This window comes from Eriocheir sinensis, chromosome 24 (assembly GCF_024679095.1).
Source record: "Eriocheir sinensis breed Jianghai 21 chromosome 24, ASM2467909v1, whole genome shotgun sequence".
In the NCBI taxonomy this organism is placed as follows: Eukaryota; Metazoa; Arthropoda; class Malacostraca; order Decapoda; family Varunidae; genus Eriocheir; species Eriocheir sinensis.
Genome location: NC_066532.1, coordinates 12,835,411 through 12,859,996, shown reverse-complemented (window position 1 = coordinate 12,859,996; position 24,586 = coordinate 12,835,411). Strand labels below are relative to the sequence as shown.

General features: G+C 40.9%; 1 protein-coding gene across 6 annotated transcripts in view; it reads right to left on the bottom strand.

The window, feature by feature from the left end:
- The window catches only part of LOC127002859 (sulfhydryl oxidase 2-like), a 59,661-nt gene that overhangs the window by 27,918 nt on the left and 7,157 nt on the right, over positions 1 to 24,586 (bottom strand). For 5 of the 6 annotated variants that reach the window (XM_050869085.1, XM_050869086.1, XM_050869087.1 and 2 more), the window contains exons 2-5: positions 20,061 to 20,185; positions 19,715 to 19,845; positions 10,819 to 10,942; positions 1,760 to 1,949 (exon numbers count right to left, since the gene is read on the bottom strand). In XM_050869085.1, the coding sequence (XP_050725042.1) occupies positions 1,760 to 1,949; positions 10,819 to 10,942; positions 19,715 to 19,845; positions 20,061 to 20,185 (570 nt within the window). Of the gene's footprint in view, positions 1 to 1,759; positions 1,950 to 9,268; positions 9,757 to 10,818; positions 10,943 to 19,714; positions 19,846 to 20,060; positions 20,186 to 24,586 lie in introns of those variants that run through there. The other variant, XM_050869090.1, reaches the window with a different exon arrangement.

Here is a 24,586-nt window from a genome sequence, read left to right as displayed (position 1 = left end):
CCAATCAAATCCTTAACCCCTTCAATACAAGCAGACAAAACATAACCTCCATGCCATATCCTGGTTTTACAGACTACGTAGAATAGTCCAATGACCATGGAGATGAAATGACTCATATACTGCGTCATGGTACTGAAGAGGTTAAAGCTCTCCATTCACTTAAAACAAATAAAAGTCCCAGACCCGATAAAGTATATCCTATACTGCTTAAAGAAACAAAGAGTGAAATAGTCTCCTCCCTCACAACCGTATTCAATATGTCCTTGCGACAAGGCATCGTCCCGTCGGATTGGAAAAAGGCTAATGTGACACCGATTTTTAAGAAAGGAGACAAAAAAATACCAGGTAACTACCGACCCATTAGTCTAACTTCAATTGAAGGTAACCTATTTGAGAGCATAATTAGAGACAAAATTGTGAGTTACCTCGAAAGCCACTCATTAATTGGGGATTCACAACATGGCTTCCATAACAAAAGATCCTGCCTATCAAACCTATTGACCTTTTATAACGACCTCTTCTCAGTTTATGACGTAACCAAATCATTGGACGTAGTCTATCTTGATTTCCAGAAAGCGTCTGATAAAGTCCCGCACCATAAATTACTTCATAAATTAAAGCAAATAGGTATTGACGGTCAAGTAAACCAATGGATCGTGAATTGGTTGAGCAACAGACAACAAAGAGTGGTGATTGACGGATTTAACTCAGAGTGGGTGCCAGTCACTAGCGGCGTCCCTCAGGGCTCGGTTTTTGGCCCAGTGCTCTTCATTATTGACATCAACGACATGGATGTTGGACTCAATAATCGCATTAGTAAATTTGCAGACGACACAAAGATTGGTAACTCAGTTCTCACTAATGAAGACAGGCAAAGCCTCCAAGAGGATTTGCACAAAATTTCAGATTGGTCGGATAGATGGGAGATGCCCTTTAACGTAGACAAGTGCCAGGTCCTTCAAGTTGGAACAAGAAATAAGAAGTTCGACTACGAAATGTGCGGCGTTAAACTCACATGCGTTCAATGTGTTAAGGACCTGGGGGTCAAAATCGCGTCAAACCTCAAATTCTCACATCAATGCAACAAATAAAGCGAACAGAATGTTGGGCTTCATTAAAATAAACTTTTTATTCAAGAATAAAGATGTAATACTTCCGCTCTACAACAGTTTAGTCAGACCCCACTTGGAATATGCAGTACAGTTTTGGTCTCCTCACAATGCAAAGGACATTGCTAAATTAGAAGGTGTTCAGCGTTGGGCAACAAAAATGATCCCTTCCTTGTGCAACAAATCCTACGAAGAAAGGCTTTCCACCCTTAACATGTTCTCTCTTGAGAAACGTCGCCTCCAAGGAAAACTGATCGAATGTTTTAAAATATTTAATGGTTTCACGAATGTAGACAGAACAAAATTGTTTATGATTGATGACACTTTACAAAACGAGGAACAATGGCATAAAACTTAAATGCAGACAAGTAAATTCAGACTGCACCAAATTTTTCTTCACCAACATTGTAGTGCGAGAATGGAATAAGCTCCCACCGTCAGTGGTCCAGTGTAACATGACTGACTTCTTTAAAAACAAGCTCGACCGTCGCTTCCTTGAACTTAATATTAACTAGAGTAGAAAAGCAACGTTTTGGAGCCATCTGATTAGTGTAGATTCACTTAGGTTTAAGGACAGACCACCTAGTCTGGACCATGGGGTCTGTGTGGTCTGATTTTCTATGTAATACTATGTAATTCCAAAAACTCACCTGATGCAAGCATTCTTGGATTCAGTCCCAGCTTCTTTATGATGGCTTCCCTCACCTCATCCCTTGACTGGCCAATATTGCTCAGAACATCCTCCTTCCGATCTCTGCTGGTTATTATGACAGCAGGGAGTCCAGCACTGCCAAAACGTCTCACATCCTCTGCCTCTGCCTCTTTGTACCGAACCACAATCTGTTAAAAATACACCAGATTCTCATTATAAATGTGTTCTGCATGTAAAAATTTGAGTATAAATATGTCCAAATAATTTCTACAAAGTTCTTGATACATGTGTAAAAAACTATTATGCAAATCATGCTACCAGCGCTACTTTGTTACAGCCTCCAATAGACCGAAAAGGCTATCAGTTCGCCTCTTAGCCACTTGAGGCCCCTCGTGTGTGTCACCATGGTGATGGCGTCACTTTACCCTTCGTTCACCGACCTTTTTTACAGTTTTGGTGTTCCCTACCACAACATGTATGTAAACCATCTAATATAATATGAGAGGTCAAAATAAACACACTTCAGAAACAGTACCCATCTAACATCAAATGAAATTATACTAGAGGTGCTAGAAAGCAAAATAGGCATGAGTGAAATATTAATGAAAAAAATATTTCATGTTGCCTCCTGGAGTGGACTTTGGGTATTCACAAAAAAGAGAGAGAGAGAGAGAGAGAGAGAGAGAGAGAGAGAGAGAGAGAGAGAGAGAGAGAGAGAGAGAGAGAGAGAGAGAGAGAGAGAGAGAGAGAGAGAGAGAGAGAGAGAGAGAGAGAGAGAGAGAGAGAGAGAGAGAGAGAGAGAGATATATTGATCACAGGAAAAGGAAAAAGACGAAGAGGAGCTACTCGTCGAGTAACGAAAAACACGACACAAATGACACAATATATGCTGGGGGAGGGAGGGAGAGAGCGAGGCAGTGGGGGCAGAAAGGGGAAGGAGGGAGGCAGCAGCCAATCAGTAGATATCACGCGTGACGTCACTGCAGGGGATGGGGCTAGCCTCTGCGGGACAAAAACCTAACAACCTTTCGTAAATATGCGCCCGGCATGAGATTAGAGGCATTGCGCGGTCAATTTGAATGGATACGGGCGAGGTCAGATACGGTGCACCCGGATAACTGAGGGTTTACTGTATCTACTTCTTCCATTTTGCTCAATAATTTATAAATTTGTATTAGGTCTCCCCTTTCTCTTCTTTGTTCTAGTGATGGTAGGTCCATTTCCTTTAATCTTTCTTCACATGTCAATCCCTCCAGCTCTGGAACCATTTTTGTTGCCATCCTTTGTATTCTTTCTAGCTTCTTTATGTGTTTCTTCTTATGGGAAGACCACACCGCCTCCGCATATTCCAACTTTGGTCTGATCATAGTGGTAATTAACTTTTTCATCATATCCTTATCCATGTAGTAGAATGCTATTCCTATATTTCTCACCACATTATACGTATCACCAAATATCCGATTAACATGACTCTCAGGCTGTAGATTATCTTGTATTGTCACTCCCAGATCTCTCTCTTCTTGAACCTTCTTTAATATTTCTCTATTTCCCATTTTATATGTCCATTTTGGTCTCGCTTCACTCTTTCCCATTTCCATAACATGACATTTCTTCACATTTAATTCCATCTCCCATTCAATACTCCATTGCCAAATCTTGTTCAGGTCATTTTGCAGAATTTCAGTCTTTACTGTTTCTTATATGTCTTAGCAGTTTTGCATCATCTGCAAACAGGCTCATATAAATGTTTACTCCCTCTGTCATACTATTTACATATACTAGGAAAAGTACAGGTGCCAATACCAATCCCTGAGGCACTCCACTCTCTACAATTCTCCATTTCGATTTTATGTCCTTTACCACTGTTCTCACCTCTCTTCCCCTTAAGAAGCTTTCTGCTTTCCATCCAGTTTATCATCTTCCCTTTCAATCCTCCTCTATTTTCCAGCTCCCATAGCAGTCTTGTATGTGGAACTTTGTCGAACGCCTTCTTCAGGTCCACGTAAACGCAATCAACCCATCCGTCCCTTTCCTGTATTTTGTCTGTCACTCTTGAGTAAAAGCTCAGTAAGTTTGTTACACATGAGCGCCCTTTTCTGAAGCCATATTGTTTACTTGTGATTATATTATGCTCTTCTAGAAATCTTGTCCATTCTTTCTTTATCACTTTCTCACATATTTTACATACTACACTGGTCAATGATACAGGTCTGTAGTTCTGGGGTTCTTCCTTCTTTCCACTTTTGTATATGGGGACCACTTCGACCCTCCGCCACTCCTTTGGCACTTCGCCAGTTGTTATTGAGCATTTAATGATATCGTATACCGGTCCAACCAGCTCAATTCTACATTCTTTCAATATATAACCTGAGACTCCATCTGGTCCTACTGCTTTCCTCTCTTCCAGTTCCCCCATCATTTTATATATCTTTCCTTTAGTTACTATGACTTCTTTCATATGAACATTTATCTTGTTTTCTTGTGGTTCGTTGAATTTTGATTCTTTTGTAAAAACTTGCTGGAACTTTTTGTTAAGTAGGTCAATCATGTCTTTAGGATCTTCGATTATCATATTCCCATCACTCAATCTTTCTATTGTTTCCCTTGGTTTGATCTTTCCATTTATGAATCTATAAAACAGTTTAGGTTGTTCCTTGCACTTTTCTACAATATCCTTTTCATAGCCCTTCTCTTCTTCCCTCCTTATTTTCACATATTCATTTCTCACTACCTTAAAATCTTCTTTATTCCTTCGGTTTTTACTTCTTTTCAATCTTTTCCACGCTTTGTCTCTTTTTCTCTTTTGCCTTAGCACATTTTGCATTAAACCAGTCCTTTTTCCTTTTCCTTAAGGGTTTGTATTCTGGTACAAATTTCGTAACTCCTGATTTATACGCCTCCATGAAAATACCGTACTTTTCTTGCAATTCACTTGTTCTCTTTAACTCATCCCAGTCCAGCTCTCCATAGTATTTCCTGAGGTTTTCCCCATCTGCCTTCCTATAGTTTAACCTGTTTCTTTTATATGATTCATCCCCTTCACTTCTTTCCTCCTCTGTTACCATCTCTATTATCATGTGGTCACTCTTACCCAGGGGGCATCCATACCTAAATTCATTCATCAAGTGCATTTCCTTTGTTCACCAGGTCCAGTCTCGCTGGTTCATCGTCACTTCTATATCTTGTGTTTTCTTTCACCCATTGCATCATCAAGTTTTTCATCGTCAATCTTAAAAACCTTTCCCCCCATGCTGTACCACTGACTCCACTTTCAAACATCTCCCAATTTACCTCCTTACAATTAAAATCACCAACTAATAGAACTCTTTTGTTTGTCTTGAGTAGTCTACTTAAACTCTGGATGGTATCTTCAATCATGGCCTCATATTCATCTTTACTCCATGAGCTAGTTCTTGGTGGTACATTCGTTGCTATAATCATCATCCTTTCTCTGTTTTTGTTCTCCAGATTTACACTCACTATTTCCACCTTTCCTTCTCCATATACTACTGATTTTACTAATAACTCCTTTCTCATCATTATCATCACTCCTCCACCACCTCTGTCTTTCTATCTTTCCTCCTTACATTGTAGTTATTATCAGACAATATTTGGATGACCTCATTTAGTTTAGTTTCTGTTAAGCATACTATCTTGGGCTCCTTTTCCTGTAAGTAGTTTTGTAATTCCAGCTTACTAGATATTATCCCGTCTACATTCATATACATCACACTTAATCCCTTATTAATTTCACTCGTCTAGCTTCTGCTCTCTTTTGGCTTTTCCCTTATGTACCATTTCTTGACTCGATCTCCCAGAACTCTCCAAAAAAATACCTCTTTTTCCTCTTCAGATTGTGCATTATTCCTTACTTTTACCTCTTCTAGAAGTTCATTCCATTTCTTCCTGTCTTCTTCATTTTAATTTATATTTATATATACAGTACCCTCTCGAGTTTCGCGCTTGCTTCATTCCGAAGGTATAGCGCTAAACTCGAGGATTGCGAAACTCGAGGTACTGAAATACATAAAAAAGTGCTTATTGGTTCCAGCCCGTGGAAAAAAATTACTTTTTTTTTTTACTTGACTCCCTTGTTATCACAATTTTTTTTCGACTTTACTCTCTTGTTATATCAAAATATGTACCTTGGTAATAGGCAGAAAATAGGAAGTGAGAAGAGGTCGTTCTGAAGCCGCAGTTGCAGGCGGCTGCCTTACAATTGGCCGGCAGGTCTGAATACACGCTTGTGATCCACGTGGTGTCGTCTGCTAATGTAAGGGTGGTTGCTCGCGGTGACCCGTGGTACAGTTGGACAAACCTATATCTTCTGGTAGTTTTCTGTGTGTTATGGTATAATCTGCTAACTCTTTCTGTTATAAATCATCAAATCACTAACATCATGATTGACTTTTCAATGCCTAGTGAACGTAAACTGCCGCCGCAATCGCAAATTAGCTCACAGAGAGGTTCAACTTGCTTACTGCTTTCATATTCCCCTCACCGCTCACAAAGATCACAAGCGGACAAAAAAGAACAAATCCAGGCAAATTAATACTTTTAATGCTGTGTATTCCCACAGTGCACATGCGTGGTGGACAGCAGAATGATTAATTTCAGCGGGGAGATATTTCTTGCAACACCGGCCAGTGTACAGTGGACCTTCTTCTTTTGACCTGTAATGCTTTGTATCGCTTCTTAGGTCCTCCTTCTCCACACATTTATACTTCACAACATGCACTTAGGGCCGCTTTCACAGTCATTTTGTTTGTGTTGATCGTTACCAATGGCGGCGATCGCCACTCTAGTATTTCCACGTGAAACTGGCCGATGGGTAGTGATGTGATGTGATGGTGTCGGAGGTATTGCCTTTACAACGGCACCTCGTGGCGGCTGTGGGGTTAGCCTCCCCCCGCACCTTACCACACACTCTCAACACCTCTCGCTTCCTCTGCAGCCACCACTACCCCATAGGCTAATTTCACATGAAAAACTATAGCGTTGATCGCCACCATTGGTAACGATCAAAACAAACAGTGACTGTGAAAGCGGCCCTTATTTACTTCACAGTGCGCACTTATACACTTCACCCTGAACTTAGGTGTTTTTCTGTTCTTTTCTTTCCCTGATTTTGCTTTTCTATGCCCTTTTGCTATTTTCCACTGTTACTTTTCACTGTCGCTGCCATGCATTACAGGTCAAAAGAAGAAGAAGAGGAAAACATCACTGGGAGATCTACAATTTTCATAGACTTGAGAAAAAAGTTTTTTGGACTGTGGTTCCCCAGCACGGGGTGTTCTCTTATCTTGTTACCCAAGTAGTAAGCAAAGCAGCTCTGCCAGTCCATTTTACGAGTCTCTTGGTGTGCCATCTTCCACTGCTCCTCACTCCTTAGCCACTGCCGTCATCTGTTTGTTTACATGCAGCCGTGAGGTACCCACGTACATACAACCGTTTTCCATTCATACGGACAACCAACAACTCACTCCCAGTTGGGCATATGGGCAACTGCGGTTGCCCATAGCCCCAGTGGATGGACACCGCCTTTTAAAGCAGCACGCATGACGCTGACGGTAGGTAGACGTGACCCGTACATGTCAAAGGAGAGCGAAACTCGTGGCGGTAATGCGCGAAAGTCGTGACAGTAAGAATTTAGGACTAAGCGCTAAACTCGAGGATCGCGAAACTCGAGAGGGTACTGTATTTCCTTACATCCTTCTATTTCCCTTAACTTAGTTGTTCTGTACAATATTTCCTCTGTTGCCTTCTTCTTAATCTCAATTTAACTGGCCTAGTTTTCCTTCTATGTAGGGGCCCATACTATAGATTTCCTCCACCTCCTCCTCAAGATTTTGCAGTTCCTCATCACTTAAGTTCTTAAGTAAGTCTTTTACCAATTTCAGTTCTTCCTTTTCCCTTTTAGGTTTGTATGTTATGTTCTTTTCCTTCATGCCAAATATTACTACACTTTTCTTCTTATCTGACACATCTCTTACTAATTCTTTGTTTTTCTTCAAAGCCCCTTCACTCCGGCAATGCCGACATCGGCGTCCGACGGGCGTCCGACGGTGTCACCATACGGAAAGGGTTAGTCCTCTTCTAAACTTCTTAATCCTCTTCTAAACCTCTTAAGAGGAAATGGAAGAGGATTAAGAGGAATTTAGAGGAGGATTGAGAGGTTTAGAAGAGGATTAATCCTCTTCCATTTCCTCTTGACCCTTTCCGTATTGTGACGCCGACATCTGCGTCACGGATGAAAAGGGTTAACCACCTCTTTCTCTACATTTTCCTTGTCTTCTTTCAGCTGCTCTTCAATCACTTCTTTTGGGACTATATTTGCTTTTTCATTTTCAACCTTCCAGGTCTTCATTCCCCCCAGCACTTCCTCCCTGACCCTTTGTTCTGCTGTGCTCACTATTTCTTTCAGATTTTCATTTTCCTTTCTTGCCGTTCCTAGTCGTTCCTTCATTGATTTTTCATATTTTGCCAATTTTTCCTTCAGCTCTTCATTTTCTCGAATCTGATTCTTTTCACTCTCCTCTAAATTTCGAACCCGAGATCTGAGGTCCCTTTGTCGTTCTCTGTTCAGCACCTTCTCCTCATTTCGGCTTTCCACTATTCTGATCCACTTATCCAATTTCATCTCCATAAGCAAAATTCTCTTGTAAATAGCCGACTCTTTACTCGCAAATCCCCAAAAGTTGCAGAATCATACATTCCATCATCACTGTCATCATCAGCATCTCCATATTGGTCTGTTTTACCCTCCTTCATGCTCCACCTCCTCTTCCCTTCGGTGTATTCCACCCCAAATCATCCTCCCTCCCACTCATCTTACAACCATTCAATAATAGGAGACAACCACAGTGTACATCACCCAGGTCTCTTGTAAACACTACTCTAGGCCCCGTTGGAGCGGCGCCGATCAGTTGATCAGTGGGAGCTATATGCCGGTGTGTGTGCCTCTCTCGGTGTCTTGGCTCTGTCTATGCGTGTGTGTGTGTGTGTGTGTGTGTGTGTGTGTGTGTGTGTGTGTGTTTGTGTGTGTGTGTGTTTGTGTTTATTTCTTGAAAACGGCAATTTTTGGCAGATGGAATCACGCCCCCCCCAGGGGAGCGTGCCCCCCAGTTTGGGAACCACTGGTTTATACCATTACACACAATATAGGCTTTTGTTTGCTTCATTTTTGTGATATTTCAGGAAAAATATATCGCTGCTCCTGATATGGTATCATCCCTTGATGAAAGCATTTAGCTTGTGTGGTGCTCCCCCGCTAGGACAGTGTCTGAGAAAACAACTGTTTTCTCAAAATGTTAGTTTTTGGTATTTGAAGCAACACTCCTCCCTTAGTTTCCAACACTCCTCCCTTAGTTTCTAACCTATGATAAAAGTGATGGTATCATATGAAAGCTAAAGAAAAGATGACATTTTTTGCCCATAACACATTTTCCATATCTCTTTTAGTCGTGATTTTATAATTTCATTTTCTCTAACGAGGCAAAAAAATAAATCTTAGAGTACATTTTATTTTTCATAAAAATGATGATACACAGTCCCAATGTTTTATGGTCAAATGGTAGCATTGGGTATAAATATTTTGTGGGCCAGCAGTCAAAGACATATTACTGAAATTAAAGGAGGAATGTTGCATAGAATCAAGATGTAAAAACTATTTGTCCAAATTTCATCAATCTTCAAGATTTAAAAAAAAATTACATTATAACAATAATAGGCATACAAAAAAACGTTTAAAGGAGCCCCCCCAAAAGTTCGCATTCAGGAGGAACAGGTGGAGGGTCCCTTTCACCCTTAGACTATGGTGTAGTTATATAATACATCAGCAGCCTTGGCCATGGCTATGGGTGTAGCTGTGCAACAAAAGCCATTTCCTGCTGGAACATTTCAGTGAATGTAGTGAAAATGGGTCATATGAGCTTCTACTATTCTTAGGGTGAATCTCAGCAGTTGGTGACCTCCAATCAGCCAGCCCTATGACAGCTATTGAGAGATACAAAAGTTTTGTGAAAATAATCAATGGAGAAAAAATACATCACAGCAAATTTTAACATTTTTATCTCAGGAACTACTAAACGTAACTAAACAAGCTGTACTACACTGAAATGGGACATTTTTGTTGATCAATGTATTTTTCAGCATCTGGAAATACCTGCATATCCAGAAATATTCAGAAACACACAGCTAATGCCCCCTCACCCACATTCCTGCCTCTCCTGCCTCCACTAAAACTCAAGTTAATGTTTTCAACATCAATCATGGTCAAGTTCAAGGTAAGCCAAATCTAATGAGCCTAAAATAAACCTGATCTGGGTGATAGTATTTAAGTAATTGACCTCATAAAAAATAATTTTAGTGCTCGGTGCCTACTAAAATAGCCCGTATGGCACAGGAGGCACATGAGAAAATACCCAGAGCCTGGGGGTTAATGCCCATCTAATGGCCTTTCTCGGGATTGAGTCAAACGTCTTCAGATCAACAAAAAAGTGAAAAAGCCTACTCTTCTCAGCACATCTCTCCTGTAGTTGCCTCATAATAATATCGCATCTGTTGTTGACTTTCCTTTCTGGAATTCAAACTGACATTCATCAATTGTAACAAGCTTCCTCAATCTCCCCTTCCATTCATTCCATGCTCCAGCAATCTCACTCCTTGATATTTGCTACAGGATAAGGCATGTCCTTCCCTTTTGTAGATGGGGAGAGTGTAACCAACTCAGCTCTTTGTCCTACACCTCCTTGAACATAATGATTCATAATGACTCTGACTAGATGCTATTGAATACATTCTGTCACAGACCCCCTGGGAACTTCACTTGGTTTTCCTTTTAATCTTACACTTCTACGTTTCAGACCCATACACTTCTAGTGTTCTATTTTCCTCTTCTTATCTGCTCAAATTGCTCTCCTATGTTGTCCTTTCCATGTGCTCAAACTCAATGATTTTCTCAGGGTATGTTGAGTATCAAACAAATATGGACCAAAAAGTCACTTGAATAATTTAAAGGGGTACAAATAAAGAATTCCTGAGCTGTTGAGTACTTACTGATGGATAGCCAGCAAGGTCCAGAAGTACTGCCCTTGCAGCATGGGAACTGACTTTGTCCACCACCATTACTGCCCACTCAGCTCCTTTGGGTCCTTGTTCAAACAAGGCTCCTGCAGCACCCCTAAAAAAAATAAAAAAATAAAAAAATAAAAAAAGACTGCTTATACACAAATACTGTAAGGGGTAAATGATTACATCTTACACTATATCCAAAGGAAAACATAAATAATGAGAGGAAGAAGGTTGAAGGAGCAAGCTATTCATGGGAAAAATGTGACACATTCCAGAGAGCAAAATTATGATGGAAGATGGGATGGTGTGCAAGATGGAACTGTGTGTTTCTCACGGTGTACAAACACTGACAAATATTTTTTTTTTTACAGCATAGCAGGGAACTCACAGGTAAAACTTATATAAAAAAGCCTGCTCTGCATGGCTCCCACATACAGAGACAGGAAGAGAAGAAATTTGAAAAAGTAGGTTTAATTTGGTTGGAAAAGTGTCTTGATACTTTTCCCACTTATGATCACTCAAGTTACTGGAAGTAGGAAATATTGACAAAGGAAGGTTGTTCCACAGTTTACCAGTGAAAGGAAAGAAAGAATGAAGATACTGGTTATCATTTGCATTAGGAATTTAGGCAGCATAAGGACAAGCATGAGTAGCAAGAGTAATATTGGGAAAGTCATGCATAGTATGAATGGAGTGAGGATGGCATGCAGTCAGCAAGTCCTGAGGAATAATTGCCAAGAAAATATTAATAGAAAATAAAAAGAGAAGTAACACTGTATATAGAGTGGTATATACAGTGGTACCTCGTGATTCAAACTTAATTGGTTCATCTGGGCTGTTCGAATTGAGGATGTTCGAATTAGGAAGTAATTTATCCCATTGAAATTAATGTAAAAAAAATAAATAAATAAATAAATAAATAAATAAAAAATAAAATAAATAAATACTACTACTACTACTACTAATAATAATAATCCATTCCAGGCCCAGAAATCCTCATATTTTTTTAACATTTTTATGGGTTTATGTTGTGCCCTGTGGCCAGATTACTCAAATATTGTCAACCAGATATATATTGTCAACTAAATATTGCCAACACATGTAAATGCATTTTGTGGAGGGAAATGGAGGAGAGGGAAGGGAAGGACACAGACGTAAGATCATGGAAAATATCCCACTGATTCACTGGCGCAACGCACAGATTTCCTAGAGTAAAATGTTGAAAGGCCGTTCTCCTGGAGATGGGCCTTGTGTGTGTGTGTATGAGAGAGAGAGAGAGAGAGAGAGCAGCCTATCTCTCTCTCTCTCACACACACACACACACACAAACACAGATGGGTGGGATCGAGATACAAGGAGGGGGAGATAAGCACTTTGGTCAGTGCCAGTGGAGTCAAGCTGTAACTTGTTAATGTCTCTCTCTCTCTCTCTCTCTCTCTCTCTCTCTCTCTCTCTCTAATAGAGCTTTCTCGCACTGTTGCCTCCTTGCAGGAATTCATCCAGGCTAACGTTGCTGTGGTGCCAAACCCTTCTCCAACCGCCCCCTTGCCCTCAGCGGTACCGTCGACACCAGCGGACAACACCACGCAACGGGAGGATGCTAGTGGCACCGACCATGATGGCTTCACCGTCGTGAATGGAGGAGCCAAGCCAGCCAGACAAGCGATTTATCCTGTTCATTGCTTCAACAGGTTTGCCATTCTGGAGGAGGAGGACGAGCAGGAGAGCACCTTCCTGGTGGGTGACTCCAAGATTCGCCAGCAGGTCGTTGAGTTCTGCGGCAGAGTTCCTCGTCGAAGACGGAACTATTGCTATCCTGGTGCTGGGATCGACGACATAACTGCTGCTCTTGAGGAGATCTCCCCCCAGGCTACTAATGATTCACTGTTTGTTATTCACACAGGTACGAGCAGCGTCACCACGACCGGTCTGAGGAACTCCTGGAGAAGTACCGTAGGCTCATCCAGCAGTATAAGACTAAATCCCTAACATTTTGATTTCAGGAGTTCTACCACGGACTTGGGCGGAGAGCGACTTTTCAGTAAGTCCTTAAGACTAAAAAACCGCTTACAGACTCTTTGTAGGGAGCTTGACGTGGATTTCCTAATAGCATGTTACAATTTCTATTGACAAAATGAGCTCTTTCACATTGACGGATTGAACCTTTCTCCCATCAGGGCAGCCAGACTCGGAAGGCTCCTCAACGAAGCAGTGCGTGTCATCCGAACAAAACGAGTCACGGCCACGTCCCTCCACCCCGCCCGTGTAAATAGACGCCGTGCATCACAACAAACCCGTAACCGTGATCCCGCAAGTACCACCACCTCTATTACCAAGCCTCTAGATAACTTAAAATCCTTAGTTTCAATGCGCGTAGCCTAAGAAACAAATTTGATGAACTGAGATGTCTTGCTTTAACAGAAAATTTTGACATAATTGCTATAACGTAACATTTATCGACACCACAAATATTGATTTAAGTTCCGAATACAACATAGATGGCTACAGACTCTTCAACAAAGATCGTGTAAACCGTAGAGGCGGTGGCGTCGCCCTTTATGTCAAAAGCTATTTGCAACCCACTGACAAAACACCGGAAACAGTAACGTTGAACATTTGTGCGTGTAGTAAACATTGCCAAAGTCAACTTAAATATATCTGTCACCTACAGACCTCCCGGGCAATCACTCGATGACGACCTTGAAATGTACAGCGTCTTAAGGCAGTCACTTAATAACAGCAACTCACTGATATTAGGAGACTTTAACCTCCCCCATATCGACTGGGCGACACTGTCAGGTACAGAAGGCGAGTCACATAGAATGATCGAATTTCTAGAAGAAAATTATCTAAGCCAAATGGTTTCTGAGCCAACTCGACAAAATAATATACTCGACCTTGTTATAACAACCCAAGATAACCTAGTCAGTAGTGTCACGGTAGGAGAACACCTCGGTTCTTGCGATCATAAATTAGTGCGCGTCGACATTAAAGCTCAATCATCAGTGACTGAAAATAAAGTAAAGGTGCCCAATTTCAAAAGAGCTAACTTCGTAGAAATCCGACAAAACTAACAGAAATACAACTATCAGATGACGGCAACGTAGATGAAGCCTGGCTAAGCCTTAAAATCACTTACTCACTCAGCAGAACACATTCGTCCCCTTGTGCGAGAAGCGAATTAACACTAATAAAAGCCCACCGTGGTTTAATAGCGAAATTAAACAATCAGTCAATGAGAGAAAATTGTTTTACAGGTTAAAGAAAGAACAAAGCACGCCCGAAAACATTAGACTTTATAATGATGCCAGGCGAGTAAAAAGACTAGTAGGTCAGGCAAAGCGTAGATATGAAGAAAATATTGCAGCCAACTGTAAAAATAATCAGAAATCTTTCTTCAGTTACATAAACAACAGAAAGGCGATCAAAAGTGGTATTGGACCTTTAACAAACAGCGACGGTGCACTAGTGACTGACAGCCAACACATTGCAAACCTCTTAAACAATTACTTTTCCTCGGTGTTTAATACTAACAGTCTTCCTCTCGCTACCACCAACACCAGTACTATTGTAAATCTCGAGCATGCATTGCCTAATTTTGAAATAACAACCGATGAAGTCCTTAAAGCTCTCCATTCACTTAAATCAAATAAAAGTCCTGGACCTGACAAAGTATATCCAACTCTGCTGAAAGAAACAAAGAGCTAAATACTCTCCTCCCTCACAACCGTATTCAATATGTCCTTGCGACAAGGCATCGTCCCTTCAGATTGGAAAAAGGCTAACGTGACACCGATTTTCAAGAAAGGAGACAAAAAAGTACCAGGTAATTACAGGCCCATTAGTCTAACTTCGGTTGTAGGTAAGCTACTTGAGGGCATAATTAGAGACAAAATTGTGAATTACCTTGAAAGCCACTCATTGATTGGGGACTCACAACATGGCTTCCGAAACAAAAGATCCTGCCTATCAAACCTATTAACCTTTTATAACGACCTCTTCACTATTTATGACGTAACCAAATCACTGGACGTAGTCTATCTTGATTTCCAGAAAGCGTTTGATAAAGTCCAGCATCATAAATTACTTTACAAATTAAAGCAAATAGGTATTGACGGTCAAGTAAACCAATGGATCGCGAATTGGTTGAGCAACAGACAACAAAGAGTAGTGATCGACGGATTTAACTCAGAGTGGGCGCCTGTCACTAGTGGCGTCCCTCAGGGCTCGGTCCTTGGCCCAGTGCTCTTCATTATTTACATCAACGACGTGGATGTTGGACTCAATAACTGCATTAGTAAATTTGCAGACGACACAAAGATTGGCAACTCGGTTCTCACTGACGAAGACAGGCAAAGCCTTCAAGAGGATTTGCACAAAATTTCAGCTTGGTCGGATAGATGGGAGATGCCCTTTAACGTAGACAAGTGCCAGGTCCTTCAAGTTGGAACGAGGAATAAGAAGTTCGAATACGAAATGCGCGTTAAACTCAAAAGCGTTCAATGCGTCAAAGACTTGGGGGTCAAAATCGCGTCAAACCTCAAATTCTCACAGCAATGCATCGATGCAGCAAATAAAGCGAACAGAATGTTGGGCTTCATTAAAAGAAACTTTGTATTCAAGAATAAAGATGTAATACTCCCGCTCTACAACAGTTTAGTCAGACCCCACTTGGAATATGCGGTACAGTTTTGGTCTCCCCACCATGCAAAGGATATTGCTAAATTAGAAGGTGTTCAGCGTCAGGCAACGAAAATGATCCCTTCCTTGCGCAACAAATCCTACGAAGAAAGGCTTTCTACCCTTAACATGTTCTCTCTTGAGAAACGTCGCCTCCGAGGAAAACTGATCGAATGTTTTAAAATACTTAATGGTTTCACGAATGTAGACAGATCAACATTGTTTATGATCGATGACACTTTGCGCACGAGGAACAATGGCGTAAAACTCAGATGTAGACAAGTAAATTCAGACTGCACCAAATTTTTCTTCACCAACGTTGTAGTGCGAGAATGGAATAAGCTTCCACCGTCAGTGGTCCAGTGTAACACGATTGACTCCTTCAAAAATAAGCTCGACCGTCACTTCCTTCAACTTAATATCAACTAGAGTAGAAATGCAACGTTTTGGAGTCTTCTGATTAATGTAAAATCACTTAGGTTTAAGGACAGACCACCAAGTCTGGACCATGGGGTCTGTGTGGTCTGATTTTCTATGTAAATCTATGTAAATCTCTCTCTCTCTCTCTCATACACACACACACACACACACACACCAAGATGGCAGACGGACACAGTTGAACTCCTGACGCGTCTTCATAATGTCATCAAGCTGTGCGGGAACTAAACCCTAGACGTGGAAATTAAGGTGGGAGCCGTGCTAGGTGGTAATCGTGCTGTCCCGAAGTATTGAAGGCTGACAACAGCAAATAACACTGAATAATGCCGTCGCCACCACCGGGTTTGTTTACACCGGTAACCAGGAAAAGGGACAATTATTTTGAAGGTTTCTTGGAAGACGTGGAGAGGCACAGAGACTGAGGCATTATGTTGAGGAGACTTATTGACTTGGAAAGAGAGATGAAGGAAATGAAGGACAGAATGGGGACGTTGGAGAGAGATTGACATCCTAAAGATGGAGAAAAATGTATGGAAAAATGCATACAATGACCTGCACAAGCAGGTAACATTGAATGAGAAGAAGGCAGAGGATACAGAGGTTAAAGTCAAGGAATTAAAGGAAATGCATAAAGTCTGGAAGGAGGAACAAGAAAAGGAGAATGTCAGCTTTAAGAAAATTGTGGAGGAGCAAGTCAAGGCTAAGGATGAAGCTATAACTGAAAAAGTGATCAAGGTGATAAAAGAAAAAACAGAAATAGTGAGGGACACGGTTGAAAAAAAGAAGTCTGTAGTAGTGGTGGGCATTAATGAAGAGCACATGCCGATTAAACATACAAGGGAAAAGAAAGAAAGGAAGGAAGTGGAACAAGTAATTGAAGCAATTCAGGAAGAAGGTCATGAGCTGGTAGGAGAGATCGAAGAAGTATTCAGGCTTGGAAAGTATGAAGAAGGAGCCCAACGACCAGTAAAAATTAGATTTAGGTCTCAAGCTGCTGCAGAAGAAGTGGTGGGAAAGTCATGGAAGTTAGCAAGAACAGAGACCTACAAAAAAGTCTGGGTAAGAAAGGACAGAAGTGTGGAGGAAAGGAACACGATAAGAGAATTGAAGAATCAAGCCAATGAAAAGAATGAAGCAAGGTCAGAAGAGGAAAAAAAGAAGTTTTTCTGGAGAGTGACAGACATGGACCTAAGGAAGTGGTACAGAAGGGAAGAGGAGACAGCTTGAAGGTGGCATACACTAATGTGAACAGGTTAATATCGTGTGTTGGAAATAGGAGATTACCTGAGTAAGGAAAAACCAGATGTTATGGGGATTATGGAAACCAAACTGACTGGTAGTATAGATGCATTTAACTTAGGGGATGGTAAATATAATGTATGGATGAGAAATAGAGAAAATAAACAAGGAGGAGGAGTGATGCTATTGTTGAAAAAAGAATGGACAGTGGAGGGTGTCACCTATGGCGAAGGGGAAGCGGAGGTCTTGAGTGTGGGAATAAGACTGCAAAGGGGAGGATGCAGAAATATCGTAGTGGTGTATGTCCCTCCAAAAACCAATTAACCCTTTCATTGCTAAACGCTTGCAGCGAGCATTAGCGTAACTTGCTGGTGGTGCTAAACGCTCGCTGCGAGCTCCAGTCACACTCAAATTTCCCACGTATGAGAGTGTTCCAACACTATTTCTCAACCCACAGCATTGCCAATTCAATGGGTTTTCCACAAAATTTGGTGGAAAATCATGTCGGCCTAGTGCGGAAAGTCTACGGACGAGCAACCGGTGGATGTTGTTGTCCAATATAGTAGCATTTTTGCATAGCTTCACCTATCACCTGACTGATATTTTGACCAAATAGTTGTAAATTTTGCAGTTGGCAATATTGCCCTGCCAGCACCCCATCATCAAGAGATCTACTCAGTAGTTGCCTTACGGCTGACTGTCGCGCACGCCTAAATGTACGTCTTCACAGGCAACATCCCCTGAACGTGCCTGTGGATTCGCAGGAGAGGCTTACATTACCGAATCTTATAGACCTTGGCCTCTTCTTTCCAATGGTGTTTGTGTTTTTTACTGTGATGAATAGTTTTTGAGATACAGAGGTTAAAAGAGCGAGCACTAGCGTCACTTGCTGGTGGTGCTAAAAGCTCGTTGCGAGCGCCAGTCGCACTCACAGCAAAAAGCACCCCCAGAACATGCCTGTACGTTCACAGGAGAGGCTTACATAACTGAATCTTATAGATCTTGGCCTCCTTTTTCCAATGGTGTTTTTGGTTTGTAGCTGCGATGAATAGTTTTTGAGATACAGCGGTTAAAACTGATCCCCTTCCCCCGCTGGAGTGCCTGAGGGCGCCTGGGGGAATAGTCTCGTTGCGAGCGCTCAGCAAGGAAAGGATTAATGGACAGAAGAATTGTACAAGAAGAAGCTGGAAGACAAATTGGATTGCCTAAGGAGATTGCTGGAGGAGAAGGATAAGATTCTAATAATGGGAGATTTTAATTGTAAGGAAGTGTCATGGGAAAACTGGTCAACAGAAGGAAGTGAAGCTTCATGGGGGAACAAGTTTGAGAATCGAGGTTCCACTGTATAGTATTGTGGCAAGGGTGAGGTGGTGGTGTGTTTGTAGAGGTGTAAACAGAGTATGAAGTCCGCCCATGGGTGCTCGGAAAGCTAGTTTCAGGTGAGTATGTTATGGGTTGCATCAGGTGCACACAAATTTAAAATATCACGGTATTTCAAAACTAATTCTGGATTATTCCTGGAAATTATTCTCCGTGTGTCTACAGGATAAAAAAATATAATCAACCAATGAGCAGACATATGCTTGCCAGTGGCCTTCCACATGTTATTGTATTTATTCTACATTTTCATTGGTTGTTTCTGTGTTTCTATTTAAATGACTGGCCTCACTACTGCAAGGAGTGTTTTTTATATCATGCTCCTAATTTAATTTGCTTTATGTGGCAGGTAACTGTGTTATATAGAAAATGTGTCCTAAATTTACATTTTGGGTCATAGAAAATTCCTTAACAAGAAACATGTTAAGCAGAGGGTCTACTGCATAGAGCAAAGTTTGACATAATATCTCATGGCACCATCCATCAAGCGAGAGCAGCTGATGATGCTTATTTTATTTAGAAGCTGAAAGGGGACACTTGCATGCTTTCAAGCCTGCAGATACTTCCTCAGTCAGGACAATGAGAAGAAATAAAGCAGGGGAGCAATCCTTCCATAGCTACTACAGTTTTATATGAAATTATTTGAATTAAACATTGTAGTACTTAACCTCACAGCCCTTCAAACCCTAAAGGATGGGGATGTTTCGATAATTTCTGGGAAATTGCTCATCTTCCATTATCAATTTTTCAGCTCTGCCAGGACCAATAGCTTTTATTTTAATAGCATTACACTTATCCATCCTTTCCTTTTACTCTGCATTAAAGTAGAAATCTCTAGGCTCATTGGTGTTGCTGTGGTGAACTGTGGTGACTGAGGGGATGAGTAGAGTACGTACTAGCCTAGGCGGACCGCTGTTACAAATTCCCCACGACAAGTTCATTTAAGTCTAGGAAAGGCAGACCAGAAAAACCTGTCACCTGTCCTTCAGGGGTTAAGCAAAGCAAGTGAGAGGTATTGCATTTCTGTCTCTGTTATGCCAAGAGACTGGATGGCATGGTGCTGCCCCCTACTAACACAGTTTGAAAAGTAGGCCTATGAAGAGACAGAAAAATAGATAAATACATAAAAGTGAGGCTCCTTACTTACTTGTATGGTTGCAAATTTACCCAGGACTTGGAGCCATTGTTTGCTTTCTGTTTCTCCACTAGGAAGTTAATGGTGGCCTCCTCCAGTTCCCTCACTGATGTCAGGTGGGGCATGTCAGAGCCAGTATCTCCCTGAGAAGTAAAATTTCTCAGCAAGTTACACTATCCCCTTAAAATATAATTAAAAGAAGGCTTTGAAGCATTTTTCTTCACTTCTGTCTAAAATGTTAAACAATTTATATGCAATATCTAATAGCTTCAATAAACAGTTTCTCTCTCTCTCTCTCTCTCTCTCTCTCTCTCTCTCTCTATGAAACAGCACACAGTGAAGTCCCTAAAATACTCACCTTACTAGCGTATGCGGCAAAAAGTCTTATAGTGGGGTATGCCATGATATCGTGTTCTCGGCAAATTGGTACATTTTCATCCTCTGCACAGTCCAGCACCCCAACCTTCACAGTGTGCTCCCAGTCTGGAGAAATTTAATAACCACTTTTAAATTATAATAAATTGTTTATAGTTCATTAAAATGTTACATACATTAGTTTATAGTTCATCAAAATGTTACATCCATTAGAGTTAACCATTAGTATAACCAAATGTAATTAATCAATACTAAATGTTACAGACATTCCATATGGGGAACTGCCTGCTTGCTTCACATTCAATTCCCACTCTATATGGGCATACAAAATCTACAACCTCACTTCTACTTCACTCACAAACCATCACTTTACTTTTGTTGACATTTACTTTCAGCTTTCTCCTGTTACAGACACTATCAAAAATACTGACCAAATTTTGTAGGTCACTTTCATTTTCTGCAATGAGCACCGTGTCATCAGCAAGCAGTATTGAATTCAGTACCCACTTCCTTCCCTCATCGAACATTCTTACTCCAACTTCTCTAACTTTGCCCTTCATTTCTCTAATAACACCATCCATATAAATATTGAATAGACATGGTGACATGACACACCCTTGTCTTAAGCCCACTTTTATCTCAAAATGTTCACTTGTTTTTCCAGTAATTTTGAAACATGCAGATACATCCTCATAGAAAGACTTTATTGCACTAAGCAGTTTTCCTCCCACACCATAAATCTTTAAAACATCCCACAATGCAATCCAATCGACTCTGTCATAAGCTTTTTCCAAATCCATGAAGGCAGCGTATAGTTTCTTTCCTTTTGCTATTATTTTTTCTACTACCATCCTGAAGGAAAATATCTGATCCACACATCCCCTTCCCTTCCTGAAGCCTCCTTGCTCTTCACTGATTTTCTCTTCTGTAAGTCTTTGCACCCTCTCTATTATGACTTTTCCATATACCTTTCTGAGTATACTCAGGAGACTTATACCTCTATAGCTCCCACATTCCCCTCTCCTGCCCTTCCCCTTGTAAACTGGGACAATGATGACTTTCGTCCAGTCTGCTGGCACTCCCCCCCCCTTCCCATGCTACTTCACATATCTTGACCATCCATTTAACAACTACATCTCCACACTTCAACATTTCTGCTGTGATTCCATCAATTCCTGCTGCCTATCCATTTTTTAATCTTTTTATTGCCTGATTTACTTCTTTCTTTATATACTCCTCCTCTACCTCTACTCAAAACTGCAGCTGTTACAGCTGCTGGACGTCCATCCTCAAAATTCATTAAGTTTTTGAAATATTCTCTCCATCTCTCTTTCACAGCTTCCCTGTCTTTCAACATCTTTTGATTCTCATCCATAACTTCATTTATTTTACTTGGAGATATTTTCTGCATTTATTTTGTTTTTTACTTCTTTCCAATAGGATTTCCTGTTCCCTTTATATTTTTCACTTAGTCTTTTTTCCAAAGTCTTCATCAACTCTCTTCTTACTTTCTTTAATTGCTTGTTTTAATCTAATTTTGCATTTATATTTCTTTTTCCTTTCCCTTTTTACTTGCTCAGCCACATTTCTTTCTTGAGTTTTCTTAAAAGTTCCCTTTTTTCTTTTTACTATCCTCCTTATCTCTTCTGTCCACCATGAATTTCCTTTTCTTTTTCCATCTCTCACCACTTTCATCCCAAACACTTTTTTTGTTGTAGTTACCATTATTTCTTTAAATGTTAAAAAAACTTTCCCATTTTTCACTTAAGGCCTCTGCCATTTCACAGTTATACTCATCTTTTTTTCTTTTTCTTGTAACTTTTCTATCTTCAGTATTTCCTTTTTTTATTTCACCTTTCTTTTCAAACACCCACTTTTCTTTCAGCTTTAACTTTGCCAGCACTGCAAGATGACCAGATCCATCGAAACATTCCTCTTACTACCTTCGCGTCACAAATTTGTTTTCTAAGCCTTTCATCTACTGCCTCTACATCAACAGTGGGGTACAATGATGTATCATTGATATAGGTAACAAGCCATCTACAGTGGGATACACAAGGGTATTATTGTTATAAAAAGAAGTCTACACTGCCACACTGGCATACAGTGGGGTGTCATTGGAGTAAAAAGACACTTACAATGGCATACAGTGTGGTATCAATATAGTAAAATGACATCTAGCCTACACTGGCATACAATAGGGTTTCAATGGGGTAAAAAGACATCTACATTGGTGTACATTAGGGTCTCATTGAGGTAAAAAGATGTCTACATTAGTGTACAGTGTGGTCTCATTGGGGTAACACTGGCCTATAATTGGGTCTCATTGAGGTAAAAAGATGTCTACATTGGTGTACAGTGGGGTCTCATTGGGATAAATAGACTTCTACACTGGCCTATAATTGGGTCTCATTGAAGTACAGTCAAACCTCACCATTTGTGCACATGTGGGCGGTCCGAAGGTGCACAAATGGCGAACTTAATAATCTATGGGGAAAAATACATATGGGAGGTCATGGACCAAAACCCCCCTACCAGAAAAAAAGAAAAAAAAAAAAAAAAAAAAAAGGTCTGCTGGCAGGAAACACTTCATACTTCTGGCCAATCTCTCGCTTTTTCCTTCCACTGTCCACCTTCTTAATCACTTCCACCTGTGCTATGGTCATCATCGGGTTCTTCCAGGGTTTAGGCTAGTAAACGTCCTCAGAAGATCAACAGACGCTATTTTGCTGCCAAAACAGCTAGTAAATGCATAGCTGGGCGTTATCGCGATACTTTATCGCTGATAACAAAATCGGCTTATCGGTCATCCGCTACTTATTTAAATATATATTGGTATCTTCGTTACTTTTGTAACCAAACTAGCGATAATCACTAACGTTATCTCCCTGCTGCGCATGCGTGGCCCAGTGTTGTATGAAAAAACTTCGGGGTATGAAATATCTTTGGTGAAGAGATTTCATACTTAGATCATCAACATTAAAACACTAGGTTATTTTTTTATGTTGCTCAAAAATCAATATATCAAAGAGAAAAATCATTTAATTTTCCCAAAAAATGATTATTCACTGCCTTAAATTTGATATTCCATATCCATTTGTGAGCATGCCATGGTATTGAAGGTGCCTGATGTTTTGTTATTTGGTGTCCCATTGTCAAACACTGGTCTCTCATGAACTGCGCATGCCCAGACCAGTAAGCGTAGACCTGTACAGTCTCACAAAGCTTTTTCACACATTAAGAGTTGCTGGAAAGCTGAATCAGACATACAGTACCACCATCCTCGCTGTTTCTAGAAGGACACACTGTACATATAAATACAACTCGTACAGAGTGTCGTTCTAGAAACAGCGAGGATGGTGGTAGTGGTACTGTATGTCTGATTCAGCCTTCCAGCAACTCTTAATTACGGTTAAAAAGCTTTGTGAGACTGTACAAGTATCACTTGCTGGTCTGAGCATGCGCAGAGAGACCAGTGTTTGTAAACAAAAGCGCCAGCTTTTCACGGTGGGGAAGCCAAATAACACAACCTCGGTTCCGGCATTTCTAGTATTACCGTCCATATGTATGTGTAAAGGTGTGGTTTTCAGGTTTTGTAAGTTTTCTAAAATACAGATAATGAAAATCTGAATTCAGCAAGGTTTTTTTATCTAAAATATCAATATAGTATCGCTTTCGCCTATCAGACTTATCGCTAGCTAGTATCGGAATTGTGGATTTATATCGGGTATCGGTTATCGCCTGTATTTGTGTCTCCAGTTAACGAATATCGGTTATCACCGATATGGTTTTTCATTATCAGTTATCGAGAATAAGGTTTTCTGTTATCGTGCCCAGCTATGAGTAAACGTCCTCAGAAGATCAGCGGATGCCATTTTGCTGCCAGAACAGCTAGTAAACGTCCTCAGAAGATCAGTGGACGCCATTTTGCTGCCAGAACAGCTAGTAAACGTCCTCAGAAGATCAGCGGATGCCATTTTGCTGCCAGAACAGCTAGTAAACGTCCTCAAAATCAGCGGATGCCATTTTGCTGCCAGAACAGCTAGTAAACATCCTCAAAATCAGCGAATGCTATTTTGCTGCCAGAACAGCTAGTAAACGTCCTCAAGATCAGCAGACGCTATTTTGCTGCCAGAACAGCTAGTAAACGTCCTCAAGATCAGCGGACGCTATTTTGCTGCCAGAACAGCTAGTAAACATCCTCAAGATCAGCGGACGCTATTTTGCTGCCAGAACAGCTAGTAAACGTCCTCAAGATCAGCGGACGCTATTTTGCTGCCAGAACAGCTAGTAAACGTCCTCAAGATCAGCAGACGCTATTTTGCTGCCAGAACAGCTAGTAAACATCCTCAAGATCAGCGGACGCTATTTTGCTGCCAGAACAGCTAGTAAACGTCCTCAAGATCAGCGGACGCTATTTTGCTGCCAGAACAGCTAGTAAACATCCTCAAGATCAGCGGACGCTACTTTGCTGACAGAACAGCTAGTAAACGTCCTCAAGATCAGCGG